Below are 14,425 nucleotides of genomic sequence, written 5' to 3'. Positions count from 1 at the left end.
ACCCACAAATTTCGGATCTATGAGGGAAAAGATCAGACCCTGGAGCCGGTTGGTTGCCCTGGCTACCTGGGGAGCAGTGGGAAGACAGTCTGGGACTTGGTGTCACCCTTATTCGGCAAGGGGTACCATCTTTATGTGGACAATTTCTACATAAGTGTGGCCCTCTTTAGGCATTTGTTTCTAGAACGAATTGGCGCCTGTGGCACCGCGTGAACTAGTCGCGCGGTCTTCTCCCAACGGCTCGTTACCACCCGTCTTGCAAGGGGGCAGAGGGCCGCATTGTGTAACGAAGAACTGCTCGCGGTGAAATGGAGAGACAAGCGTGACATTTACATGCTCTCCTCCATTCACGCAGACACGACAATACAAATTGAGCGAGCAACCCGTGTCATTGAAAAGCCCCTCTCAGTCCACGACTATAACCTTCACATGGGAGGGGTGGACTTCAATGACCAGATGTTGTCTCCATATTTAGTTTCCCGCAGAACCAGACGCTGGTATAAGAAGGTGTCTGTATATTTAATTCAATTGGCTCTGTATAATAGTTTTGTTCTCTACAGTAAGGCTGGGAGAACTGGATCCTTCCTCAAATTTCAGGAAGAGATCATCGAGAACCTCCTGTACCCAGGAGGTTCCATGGCCCCATCCACCAGTGTAGTTAGCCGTCTACACGAGCGACATTTCCCCAATGTCGTTCCTGGTACCTCAACCCAACAGTCACCCCGAAAAAGATGTTGTGTCTGTAGCAGGAGTGGAATAAGGCGTGACACCTGCTATTTCTGTCCTGACTGTCCTGACCACCCTGTTTCCGGAAGTACCACACACAGGTACACCTAGCATAGGGATCATCTCACCAGGACAGGCACACAGGGCTATTAGGGCCCATTCACTCACAGCTGCTGCAAACCTCTCCTTTCACCTAGGAAAAAGTGCAAAACGCACTTCGCCACATCTTTGGGCGATTTGCGCTTTGCACATTGACCCATGGGGAAGGAGAGGTTTGTTCTATAAAGGTAAAAAAAACAAAAAAACACCAGTAAGCAAAAAGGTTAATGTTTAGTTCAAAAAGTTAAAGTTTATATATTCTGTTCCAAAGTTAATAAAATTATTGCGTTGCGGCCTGGTTTTTTCTTTTTTTTTTTACCTTCCAGGTGGACCAACCAATCGACTAGCTGCAGCACTGATGTGCATTCTGACAGAAGCATTGCGCTGCTGTCAGATTACACGCAAGTCGGTGTATGCGGCGCCGCAAGACGAGATTTCTACTCTGCAGTAAAAGATACCTTCGCCAAGGCATACGAGCTGAGGAGGAGGCGGCGTTCCTATGCTTTGGCAAACACTTTGTATATAAAAAAATAAATAAAAAATCCTGGCAATGATTTATTCATCCACATCGATTGATGTGAATGGAGAAATCTTGTTTGCCAGGGCATACGAGCTAAGTGGGTATGGATGTTGGGCGGAGCTCCTATGTCCTGGCAGACGTCTTTCCCCTCCTTTTTTTTTTTTTGGGCAGAGATTTTTTTCATCCACATTGATCGATGCGAATGAAGAAATCTGTGCCGTTCATTTTTTTCTTTCAGCCCAGAGGCTGAACGGAAAAAAAAATCTCATTACCTGTATGCTCAATATAAGGAGAATAGCAGAAACTCCTAATGCTGGCCATACATGTAATGATTGCGGAGACCCTCAAATGCCAGGGCAGTACAAACACCCCACAACTGACCCCATTTTGGAAAGAAGACACCCCAAGGTATTTGCTGAAGGGCATATTGAGTCCATGAAAGATTTAAATTTTTGTCCTAAGTTAGCGGAAAGTGAGACTTTGTAAGAAAAAAAAATAAAAATCAATTTCCGTTAACTTATGCCAAAAAATTAAATTTCTATGAACTTGCCAGGCCCCTCATTGAATACCTTGGGGTGTCTTCTTTCCAAAGTGGGGTCACATGTGGGGTATTTATACTGCCCTGGCTTTTTAGGGGCCCTAAAGCGTGAGAAGAAGTCTGGGATCGAAATGTCTAAAAATGCCCTCCTAAAAGGAATTTGGGCACCTTTGCGCATCTAGGCTGCAAAAAAGTGTCACACATGTGGTATCGCCGTACTCAGGAGAAGTTGGGGAATGTGTTTTGGGGTGTCATTTTACATATACCCATGCTGGGTGAGATAAATATCTTGGTCAAATGCCAACTTTGTATAAAAAAATTGGAAAAGTTGTCTTTTGCCAAGATATTTCTCTCACCCAGCATGGTTATATGTAAAATGACACCCCAAAACACATTCCCCAACTTCTCCTGAGTACGGCGATACCAGATGTGTGACACTTTTTTGCAGCCTAGGTGGGCAAAGGGACCCACATTCCAAAGTGCACCTTTCGGATTTCACCGGTCATTTTTTACAGATTTTGATTGCAAACTACTTCTCACACATATGGGCCCCTAAATTGCCAGGGCAGTATAACTACGCCACAAGTGACCCCATTTTGGAAAGAAGACACCCCAAGGTATTCCGTGAGGGGCATGGCGAGTTCCTAGAATTTTTTATTTTTTGTCGCAAGTTAGTGGAATATGAGACTTTGTAAGGAAAAAATAAAAAAAATAAAAAATCATCATTTTCCGCTAACTTGTGACAAAAAATAAAAAATTCTAGGAACTCGCCGTGCCCCTCACGGAATACCTTGGGGTGTCTTCTTTCTAAAATGGGGTCACTTGTGGCGTAGTTATACTGCCCTGGCAATTTAGGGGCCCACATGTGTGAGAAGTACTTTGCAATCAAAATGTGTAAAAAAATGGCCTGCGAAATCCGAAAGGTGCACTTTGGAATATGTGCCCCTTTGCCCACCTTGGCTGCAAAAAAGTGTCACACATCTGGTATCGCCGTACTCAGGAGCATCCTGATCCGTATGACAAGTGCATTGAAATGCTGGATCCGTCTCTCCGATGTTATCTGGAAAAACGGATGCAGCATTTTTGTTTCCACATTTTTTTCAGTCTGAGTATGTGCAGACCGCAATGCCAGATCCGTTTTTCCGGAACACTCAGGGCCAGATTCGGCATTAATACATTTCAATGGGGAAAAAATGCAGGACCCAGCATTCCAGTAAGTGTTCCGGAGTTTTGGACAGTATTATTTCCGTCCTGAAAAGTCAAAAAGACTGAACTGAAGACATCCTGATGCATCCTGAACGGATTGCTCTCCATTCAGAATGCGTTAGGATAAAACTGATCAGTTCTTTTCCGGTATTGAGCCCCTAGGATGGAACTCAATGCCGGAAAGAATAAGCTAAGTGTGAAAGTACCCTTAGAAGAAGGTAATTAGAAGGTTCATCTTGGAACCAAAACTGGAAACTGTGGGTGGTTCTAGACAAGACTGTAACAAGCAAATCCTGACAGAACTTTATCCTCAGACCTTTGTTACAGTTACACTCATCAGATTCTTCTCATCAATTCTGGATGTTGGGCCACATTAACAGCTGCAACCAATTATAAGTCAAATGTTTTACTTATGAACTTATAGCAATATCTTATTCTGAAACAGCTATTTTTTCATCACTTAAAAAGTAGAAAATTATCCAAATTTTTATTCATGTCTAAATAAGGATGATTTAAGAAATATACAAGTTAATTATTGTTTAGAAGAGAAAATACCAGATTATATAATTCTGAAGTGTTGGATCAAGGAGCGGCTAGGGGCAAAATCCACCAACACCTTTTCTAAAAAAACTGTTTGAGTATGTGGGAATTAACCGCCTGCCTTACATTCTCCCACAACAGAGCAGCTATAATATACATCTTTGTTAGGATTCTTGCTCCCATGTTTCAAACAATCCACATGAAAATCAAGCCATAATCATAAATCACATGAATTATTATTACACATGTGCCTGAGAGAGGGCTATTATTCCATGCCATTCAAAATCTACTACACAGAGACCTGTGTTACGAGAGACAAATCCATCAAACAAAATGTGTTGTTTACCTCAGCAGAAAACACAATTCTGGCCATTGGAATGTCTTGCAAAAGTGTAAGTGACTGTTTAAACGGGTTAGCTTCATTTATCATGAAAATCAGCTTTTCCAGACCTATTCCAGGCCAACAAGCTTGAATCTGACCATAGTATGTAAAAAAGGAAAATACTTAACAAAAGTATAAAACAAAGCCATACCAATTATGGTTTGCTTTGCATTTAATTTCTTAAAGATTTTGGCAAAGTTGCATGCCCCCACAATAAAGTACATCAGGAGTGTCCTAGAGCTAACTAAAGTCTGTCCACCCTGCCACCTATACTAATGACTTTTACATTTGGGCCAAGGGTCGAGATAATTATTGAGGATGGGCATTGGTACCAAAGCTCTTTCCTCATAATTGCCCCATGTAAAGGTGCCACCAATTACCCAATGAACAAACAAATTTTAGGGTGATCACATCTTGCAGCATATAAAATCATTGTTCATCAGCAGAAAATTGCCCTGTGTAAATGGGAATGTGCATCAGACAAAGAAATTGAATTAGGAAGAATGATCATAGTAATGATTGTTCATCCCCAAGGAGTCCCAATCATTTTGTGTGTAAAAGGGCCTTTAGCTATTATCATCATCAACCATAATGCAACGTATTTCTGAAGAACACTTCATCCACTGATTATTTACCAAAAAGATAAGTGTGAAGACAAGGTAACTACAGTTTCAATCATAGGTTTATACATATCTTAACTGCATTCATTAAAATTCAGTTTTCACAATTTCTGACATTTAAAATCCTACAACACAATCCCTCTCTTAGGTCAGTTATGATCACTGCTATATTTCAAGAATGTGAAATGTCAGAATAGTACTAAAGACCAGCTGACTGGCAGAAATGCTAGGAGCCAGACCTTTTACACTTGGCTTTTACACTAGCGTCACCTATTCAAGTCAATGGATCTGTGAAAAATAACAGACTGCACATGATTGATGGGGGAACATTCTTCCAAAAAAAATGGACAACATAATAATGCGAAATGGATGGAAAAATGGACAAATATTGTATTCAGAGACCAAACTTATTCAGCACAGTTAGTAAATTGTCAGTTAACCTAGAAAACACGAGTTTTATATTGCCCATCTGAATGAGCATTTAGGCTGCCATATACATTCGTGGCCAAAAGTTTTGAGAATTACATAAATATTGGAAATTGAAAAAGTTGCTGCTTAAGTTTTTATAATAGCAATTTGCATATACTCCAGAATGTTATGAAGAGTGGTCAGATGAATTGCATAGTCCTTCTTTGCCATGAAAATTAACTTAATCCCCAAAAAAACTTTCCACTGCATTTCATTGCTGTCATTAAAGGAGATCATTTCAGTAATCGTCTTGTTAACTCAGGTGAGAATGTTGAAGAGCACAAGGCTGGAGATCATTATGTCAGGCTGATTGGGTTAAAATGGCAGACTTGACCTGTTAAAAGGAGGGTGATGCTTGAAATCATTGTTCTTCCATTGTTAACCATGGTGACCTGCAAAGAAACACGTGCAGCCATCATTGCGTTGCATAAAAATGGCTTCACAGGCAAGGATATTGTGGCTACTAAGATTGCACCTCAATCAACAATTTATAGGATCATCAAGAACTTCAAGGAAAGAGGTTCAATTCTTGTTAAGAAGGCTTCAGGGCGTCCAAGAAAGTCTAGCAAGCGCAAGGATCGTCTCCTAAAGAGGATTCAGCTGCGGGATCGGAGTCCCACCAGTGCAGAGCTTGCACAGGAATGGCAGCAGGCAGGTGTGAGCGCATCTGCACGCACAGTGAGGCGAAGACTTTTGGAAGATGGCCTGGTGTCAAGAAGGGCAGCAAAGAAGCCACTTCTCTCCAAAAAAACCATCAGGGACAGATTTATCTTCTGCAGAAAATATGGTGAATGGACTGCTGAGGACTGGGGCAAAGTCATATTCTCCGATGAAGCCTCTTTTCGATTGTTTGGGGTATCAGGAAAAAGGCTTGTCCGGAGAAGAAAAGGTGAGAGCTACCATCAGTCCTGTGTCATGCCAACAGTAAAGCATCCTGAGACCATTCATGTGTGGGGTTGCTTATCATCCAAGGGAGTGGGCTCACTCAAAATTTTGCCCCAAAACACAGCCATTAATAAAGAATGGTACCAAAACACCCTCCAACAGCAACTTCTTCCAACAATCCAACAACAGTTTGGTGAAGAACAATGCATTTTCCAGCACGATGGAGCACCGTGCCATAAGGCAAAAGTGATAACTAAGTGGCTCGGGGACCAAAACGTTGACATTTTGAGTCCATGGCCTGGAAACTCCCCAGATCTTAATGCCATTGAGAACTTGTGGTCAATCCTCAAGAGGCGGGTGGACAAATAAAAACCCACTAATTCTTACAAACTCCAAGAAGTGATTATGAAAGAATGGGTTGCTATCAGTCAGGAATTGGCCCAGAAGTTGATTGAGAGCATGCCCAGTCGAAAAAGAAGGGCCAACACTGCAAATACTGACTCTTTGCATAAATGTCATGTAATTGTTGATAAAAGCCTTTGAAACATATGAAGTGCGTGTAATTATATTTCACTACATCACAGAAACAACTGAAACAAAGATCTAATAGCAGTTTAGCAACAAACTTTGTGAAAACTAATATTTGTGTTATTATCAAAAATTTTGGCCACGACTGTACATAAGATATGTTCCCGTAAAATCCTTGCACTCTGACCACTATCTCACTTGACTGCCCTATTTTCAATAGGGGAGAGAAACAGACAACTCTGACTGTAGCTTATTTGCCAGCAGAATAAAGCATTGATGAAACCAAACATGTTGATCCTTGATTGTACCCACATCTGCCGTTGGGGTATAGTTGGGAGGCCCCCATACATATTAGACTGTCAGTCAATAAGAGTTGCCCCATTAATCTAACGTATATCGGAAGTTGTGAAGCAATTAACATGGACTTCCCAAGGTTCACAGCCACTGCTCCCTTACTCCGTCTTCTTCAACCCCTAAATGTCACGGCTGTGTCATGGTCTGGTGTAGTGGACCATGACACTTTTGCCGTGCATGCTTGTTGCCGGTGGCAACATATTGTTTTGAATGTTTGGACACTTCCCCTTTAAGTTTTATGTTCCTTCCGATCCTGGTGTGTTTGGGGTTAAGTTGTGTGCTTAGTGGAGCTGGGTGTGGCCTCTGGCTCTTCTTATACTGGGTTGTGGGCATGAAGGTCAGATGGTTGTCTGCCTTTATATGTGTAGGAGCTCTGCTGCTTTCTGGATGTGTTATCTTTCCAGTGTGAGGGCATCCTAGTTGGACATCGTTTGTCACCCTTTGTCTCCTTTTCCCTCCTCACCTGTTATGTTGTTTGGTGTGGTTTATGTTGGGTGTTCTGTGTTCCATGTCTGGTCGGTTTGGTGTTGTGATCTGCATGGATGATTGACATTTTCCCCTGTCTGTTGTTGCCTCCGGAAAGGGGTCCCATTGGTTTCCCCGGATGGGTGAACCTAAAGATATGAGCAGCCTTGCCTGGAGCCACCTTACATCGGTGTCCGCATGGGGGTCCAGGTTGTTTTGGTGTTGTTCCATCTTTGCTGCGGCAGATAAGCGTTTGATGTTCTGGCGTGCTGCTGTTTCTCCGGGTGCTTACCTGCCGTTCAGTTGCTGCTGATTCTTTTTCCCATCTGTTACTATGCCATGGGAGACTCTGGTTCATCTGTTTCCTTTAGAAACCAGTTGTCTCCAATTCCTGACCTCTATACAAGGGACCGTTAGGGTCAGCAGGATCCAGGTTCGAGTGCATGAGCCCTCCCACCTTTAGGGGGCGCTCATACAATCAGGATCAGGATTAGGGCGGCTGTAGAAGGTGACCTGCTCCCTTTCCCTGTTTTCGGGCTAAGTAACACTCTAATTATATGGTGGAGAGTTTCCCCCACTCCCCACCGTGACACTAACATGCAAAATATTTAGAACGTTACATTGCTAAGTATATTGGTTAAGCTAACTAAGGATTATGTTTAATATGTGTTTTAAGCAAAAAATAAAAACACCAATCCTTCTAATGTTGTATCTTCTGTTTACCTTGAAAAGAATTCTAAAACTTTCCAGAATGCAATTATGTGTCAATACTAAGCTCTATTTGTATTACTTAACATCTTGTAAATGACAAACCAATCACACAGACATGAGAGAAATGTTCATAAACACACAGTAAATATCCCCACCATTTAGAAGGATCATATCACACAGGAATTATTTCTTTTTGGCAGCAGAGTTGACATTGACTCCTAGACAGTATTGCTCAGTGAGGTTAGTACAGACGTTTGATCTAACTCTCTGCTGTTGTCATCTACTTTTAAGAATACCTAAGATCTGGTCTTAATTTTATGCTCAACGCATTGTTTCGTCATTCAATTTGCCTGAAAATTGGTACATGCCATTCTGAGGTCTCCTAGGACTCATATTCTTCTCTCTTGTCTTTCTCTTTTTCAAGTTCTTTAATGCAATGACAGCAATAGCAAATAATATCATACATAGGTATGGGTGGATACATGGTTGACGGTGTTAACAAACAGCCTGTTTAAAAACACACTGTCCCATTGCATTTGTTATACTTTTTAAAATAAAACTTTCCAGAAAATGTCCCTGATGACGGCTGATGACATAGACAATAATTTCATTTTGGTAAAAGAACTGAAATGTGCTACGTTTTCATAATGACAATGCAAGTTTAAAGATATCTGGAGAAAGCTAGCAATGTCTGAATTACATTTTAGGGAAGGCACAGGACTGTGTCACAATTACCACAACTAAGTAGTATAGCAGCAACTGCACCACCAGCCACTTGGCCAGGTGGGATCCAGCTTTCACACAAGCTAATTGCTGGTCATAAACAGTGTTCTCATGGCCACACATTCCACTATGGATCTCTCATAATGGCGTAAAGGACAAGGAAGAAAAGAAGTCTGAGTAAGAGAAGAAGAAGAAGCTGGTAGTGATGACAAAGACAGGGATGTGGCCTTGGTTGCCTCAAAGAAGACCAGGCAAAATAGCACACACTTGTTCCAATTCAGAATGCTGGTTAGTTCTATTTTCTCACAGAATCTGGTGATGTTTGTGTTTGAACACCAAGGCTTATTTTCATCCGGCAGATTTTGCACACAGCAGTGGTTTTATGTGCGGCCTTGTGGAGAAAAAAAAAACCATACGGGAGCTACACAAAAGCTAGCATGGCTTAGGTGTGGTATGTTTTGAGTCTGTGGCCACAGTATTAGTGTCATCACCAGTTCCCAAGGTGACTACAACAGAAGCAGATCTGGCCCTAACCGTCTTTTTGGAGCTTTTGGCAATACATTGCCCATGCTCTTTATTGCCTCTGTGGCCACTACCTCTGATGTCAGCCCTCCATCAGCACCTCTATCTGGCTTGTCATGATAATCCTTCTCTTCCCTTTCACTTTTATCAAACTGTATTTCATCATGGGCTCCTTGATCCCCCTCACAATTCTCTGCTCTGTATTTGCCCGAGTGCCACTGTCCCTACCACCGCCCCTACTGCCACCACCGTGGCTACAAGTAACACTGCTACTTCTACCACCACCACTAACACAGCAATGCATGGAGTCCTTGCCTCCGACTAAACCTTCTTCTCATAGCAGTCCAAACGCTGAAGCAAGTCATCATAAGGAAAACTATATTAAGTATCTTCCATAACACATGAGGTTTTCTTATGAAAAAGAGAAGGCAGTGAAAATAAATGATGCAAGTGAAGGCTTCTTTGGGACCCCAAGGAGGAGGAACAGGAGGAATGCTGTGACCCCTGGCTCAAAGACTCAGACTCACAGGTGACTCTGACATCATCTTGCAGTGACTGAGAAAAGGAGTGAGTCATCCACTCCACAATGTCATCCTCTTTGTCCTCAATAATAAAATAATAATGAATAATTTAAGAAAAAGTTGCCCTCTGCCTCAACCACTTAATCTGACTTCTATGCTGGAAAACGTTACTCTGATCACCATATATCTCAAAGTATTTAAAAATAACTGCCTGCAGTCAGCACTAGGGGGATCTCAGTGCATAGGAATTTATACATTTGCCACTTAATGTAAAGGAAGCTGTGAAGAAGCAGGAGAAGCAGTTTAGCAAGGCCCCCCCCCCCCTTCGGGTCCCATAGCAGTCTTGTAGTCTGCCCATGGTGGGTATGTCACTGGTCACTTCGCTTGAAGGGAATAAGCTTGTTTTAGCAGGGATATTTTTCTTGATGACCTAATGTAAGTATGATGTCACTTATGGTTGGTAAGCAAATTGGTTGGTAAACAAATAAAATTGGATTCACTCACCTATGCATTTTGGGCAACACTGTCCAGTAGGAATATGACTGAGATGCTGGGGGCATGACAGAATTGGGCAGACTTCTTTAATGCACTGTGTCCTGCCTCCCTAAAGGAAAATAGTGGAGATTAGAAAAAAATAACTCCAAGCCTATCCCAAAATCAGCTCTCTATGTAAGAATCCATAATACGGTCTCATTAAGATATATATTAAAACAATATTTTCTTCAGTTTAAGAAATATAAAATGAATACAAAATGAATCTATATAAAATGCAATCTATATTATAATTATTACTCATTACCATTACCATAGGATTTTTCATTACAGGGGATTACAGAGTAAGACTCTATAATGGTCAGCACGGTGGCTCAGTGGTTAGCATTGGTGCCTTGCAGTGCTGGGAGTTTGTATGTTCTCCCTGTGTTTGTGTGGGTTTCCTCCCACACTCCAAAGCCATACTGATAGGGACCTTAGATTGTGAGCCCCATTGGTTGGATGCTAATGTCTGTAAAGCGCTGAGCTATATACCATATTTTTCTCCCTTTCTTTCAAAAGTGGGGGGAAAATGCCCCTGTGTCTTATGGGGCGAATACTAATGAAGCGCTTCTATTTTGGAAGCGCTTATTAGTTACAGAGGACCGGGAAGCAGTGAAGGCTCTGTACTCACCGCTTCCTGGTGCGGGCCGGGTCACAGCACAGCAGACAGAGGAGGAAGACCGAGCACGCTGGAGGTGAGTAGCGGTGACGTGCAGGAGAGGTAAATGTTTTTGTTTGTTTTTTATTTGCTCTGTGGAACTGGGGACATCTGAAATGGTACTGGGGGCATCTGGAATGGTACTGGGGACATCTGAAATGGTACTGGGGCATCTGAAATGGTACTGGGGCATCTGAAATGGTACTGGGGCATCTGAAATGGCACTAGGGTCATCTGAAATCACACTGGGGGCATATTAAATGGCACTGGGGGCTCATAAATGGCATGGGGGTCATAAATGGCACTGGGGCTCATAACTGGCATTGGGCTAATAACGGGGGCTCATAACTGGCATGGGGGCTCATAAATGGCATGGGGGCTCATAATGGGGCTCATAAATGGCATGAGGGCTAATCTGCGGCATGGGGGTCTGATCTGAGGTTTTACTGGGGTCTTATTAACATTGGGGGTATGATCTGAGGTCTGATTAAGGGGCTTATTAACATTGGGGGTCTGATTGCTGGCCTAATCTGATATCTAATGAAAAACATTTTTTTCTTATTGTACTCCTGTAAAACCTAGGTGCGTCTTATGGGCCGGTGCGTCTTATAGGGCGAAAAATACGGTAAGTGCATAAAATAAATAATGGTCAACATAAGAAATCTATTATATATCTATTGGTCCCCCCCCCCCAAAAAAAAATTGAGTTTAAGAACATTAAATGTACAATATTTAGTATGTTTAAATAGAACCATTCATGTTTTTTTTATTAATTGAGATAAATACCTTTCCTTGCGGAGTAGCCTGCCTGATTTTTTAAAATATCGCTCCTGCGCCCCGCTGTGTTCCCCCGTAGTTTTCCCGCTCAGTATGCTAATACTGAGCTTAGGTACAGGGAGGAGGAGACGCCAGGGTTTCTCAATGGGCGTCTCCTTCTCCCTGGCTGTGCCGAGGTCCAATCAACACGGAGACCGTCACAGCAAGGGAGAAAAAAGTAAACTCACCTTTTCCCTGGCTGTGACGCTCTCCACTGTGATTGGATCGCACCACAGCCAGGGAGAAGGAGACGCCCATTGAGAAACCCTGGCGTCTTCTCCTCCCTGTACCGATGCTCAGTATTAGCATACTGAGCGTGAAAAATACAGGGGGCACAGTGGGACGCATGAGCCGATATTTTAAAAAATCAGGCAGCGTGGCAGCATCAGCAAGTAAAGGTATTTATCTCAATTAATAAAAAAAACATGAAAGGTCCTCTTTAATTTACATTTGTGTACATAAGATGTTTCGTGTTACACTCTGTTTGGTGCACAGTTGTACTAATTGTTTCACAGTTGTACTCACTGCGATCGATGGCAACAATCAAAAAGCTTGCCAACAGACATACCCTAATAGCCTGGCTGAGCTACCACAAAGTGTGATGTTTTTTCTGTACCTTATTACTGATATTACCTGGTTTATGGCTATACAGGTGACCAAACCTATCACTGGGTGGCTGAACATAGACACATATAGGATAGACATCTTGTAGCACAATATTGCAAAATCATGTTGTTTTGAAAGAAAAAAGCTGGTTATCTTGTGACATACATATAAGAACATGTTCAGAGAGAAAAGGTAAGGACACAAATATATCCCTATCAGCCCATCGTTTCTGGCACGGACTCTGTGTTTAGTAAAATCGCTATGTTTCTTGATAGGATTTTGCGAGAATTCTCGACGGCCGGTAAATCATATATTCAGGACACTGGGCATTTTTTACAGCAATTGAGAGCAGTTGATACAGCGGAGTTGCAGACTGCTACTCTCGTGTCCTTTGACGTTGTATCTTTATACACGTCAATAGGACACGAGAAGGGCATATCTGCTGTGAATAAATATCTGGATGGATCGTCTATTACACAACAGTCCAAATGTTTTATTAATATCCTGCTGAGACTTATTCTGGAAAATAATTATTTTCTTTTCCAGGATACCTTTTTTAATCAAAAACGTGGCGTTGCGATGGGGTCCAACGTGGCCCCCACGTACGCAAATATTTACATGCGGCACATGGAGGAGGACTTCATCTATGTATCCCACCACTTCCAGTATGTTATTGGGTGGTGGCGGTACATAGATGACGTCTTCCTCCTGTGGTCAGGCTCAGAAGTGCAGCTGACTGAGTTTCATGCATATTTAAATAGCATTGATTCTGACCTCCAGTACACGGTGTCTTACTCCAAGATTGAACTATCCTTCCTTGATACCAATGTCAGATTGGTTGATGGTTCGATCAATACAGGCCTTTATGTGAAGCCAACTGACAGGAATACCACTTTAAGATACGAAAGTAGTCATCCTCGTAGTTTAATTAAACATCTTCCACATTCACAATTTCTACGTGCTAAACGCATAGTATCTGAGCAGACTGAGCTAATATCCACATTGGATATGATGGTGGATAAATTTAAGAGACGGGGTTATCCCCACCGATTGCTATCTGCCCAAAAAAATGACGTTTTACAGAATAGCCCTGAGAAAATTACCTCTAACCTACAGAGGACCCGCAGAATACCTTTCATGTCCACATATTCTGAGTGCAGTGTGGAGATGGGACGTATTCTAAAGGATAATTGGAACATCCTCAGTAGGTCCATAAAAGATATACCTGAATTGAATTCCCCTCCTCTCCTATCATACCGAAAAAGTAAAAATATTAAGGACCATTTGGTTAGAGCGGATGTAGGCCCTAAAAAAATCAGCGTACAACGAACATTGTCTAAATCGGGACATGGTTGTTATCCATGTCTCAATTGTGTTAACTGTCGCTATATATGCAAATCTAGATCCTTTACACATCCTACCACACATAAAGAATATCCCATCAGGTTTCACCTAAATTGTTCATCTTCTTATGTGATTTACGTGTTAGCATGTCCATGCAATTTAATATATATCGGTGAAACGTCTACAGAACTAAAACTAAGATTGAATAACCACAGGAAAACAATAAGAAAAAAACGTGCCGATTTACCGGTCTCCAGGCATTTTATGTCCCTTGGGCATTCCGAGCGGGACTTGAGATGCTGGATATTAGACCATGTTGAGCTCCCAAGGAGAGGTGGAGACCGCTTGGCAATTCTCAAGAAAAGAGAACTGAGGTGGATTTATGATTTAGATACTCTGCACCCCAGAGGATTAAATGTGGAGTTTAGATAGGTGTCTGTTGATCTGTCGCCTGCCCGTCCTTTCCACACATGTATGTATTGCGCCTTTTCCACGTATGTAATAGGTGCACCAGAATTGTGAAAGTAATATATGCAATTGCACAACTGACAGATTTGGAAACTAATTTATATTTTTTTCTTGCCTTTTGGAATTTTTAACCCTCACAGTGCTGGGTACGGACCCCTGGACTTTGACTCAATGGAAGCGGTGCAGCCCAG

The 14,425-nt window shown here is 42.1% G+C and overlaps 1 protein-coding gene across 2 annotated transcripts in view; it reads right to left on the bottom strand.

Moving 5' to 3' along the window:
- Nucleotides 1-14,425, bottom strand: part of BMPER (BMP binding endothelial regulator) — a 263,513-nt gene that overhangs the window by 122,106 nt on the left and 126,982 nt on the right. For both annotated transcript variants that reach the window (XM_044293999.1, XM_044293998.1), the window contains exon 7: nucleotides 10,313-10,412. In XM_044293999.1, coding sequence (XP_044149934.1) covers nucleotides 10,313-10,412 — 100 coding nt within the window. The remainder of the gene's footprint in view (nucleotides 1-10,312; nucleotides 10,413-14,425) is intronic.

Source organism: Bufo gargarizans, chromosome 5 (assembly GCF_014858855.1).
Source record: "Bufo gargarizans isolate SCDJY-AF-19 chromosome 5, ASM1485885v1, whole genome shotgun sequence".
In the NCBI taxonomy this organism is placed as follows: domain Eukaryota; kingdom Metazoa; phylum Chordata; class Amphibia; order Anura; family Bufonidae; genus Bufo; species Bufo gargarizans.
Note: the sequence above shows the minus strand (reverse complement) of the source record. Positions and strands in the feature narration are given on the sequence as shown.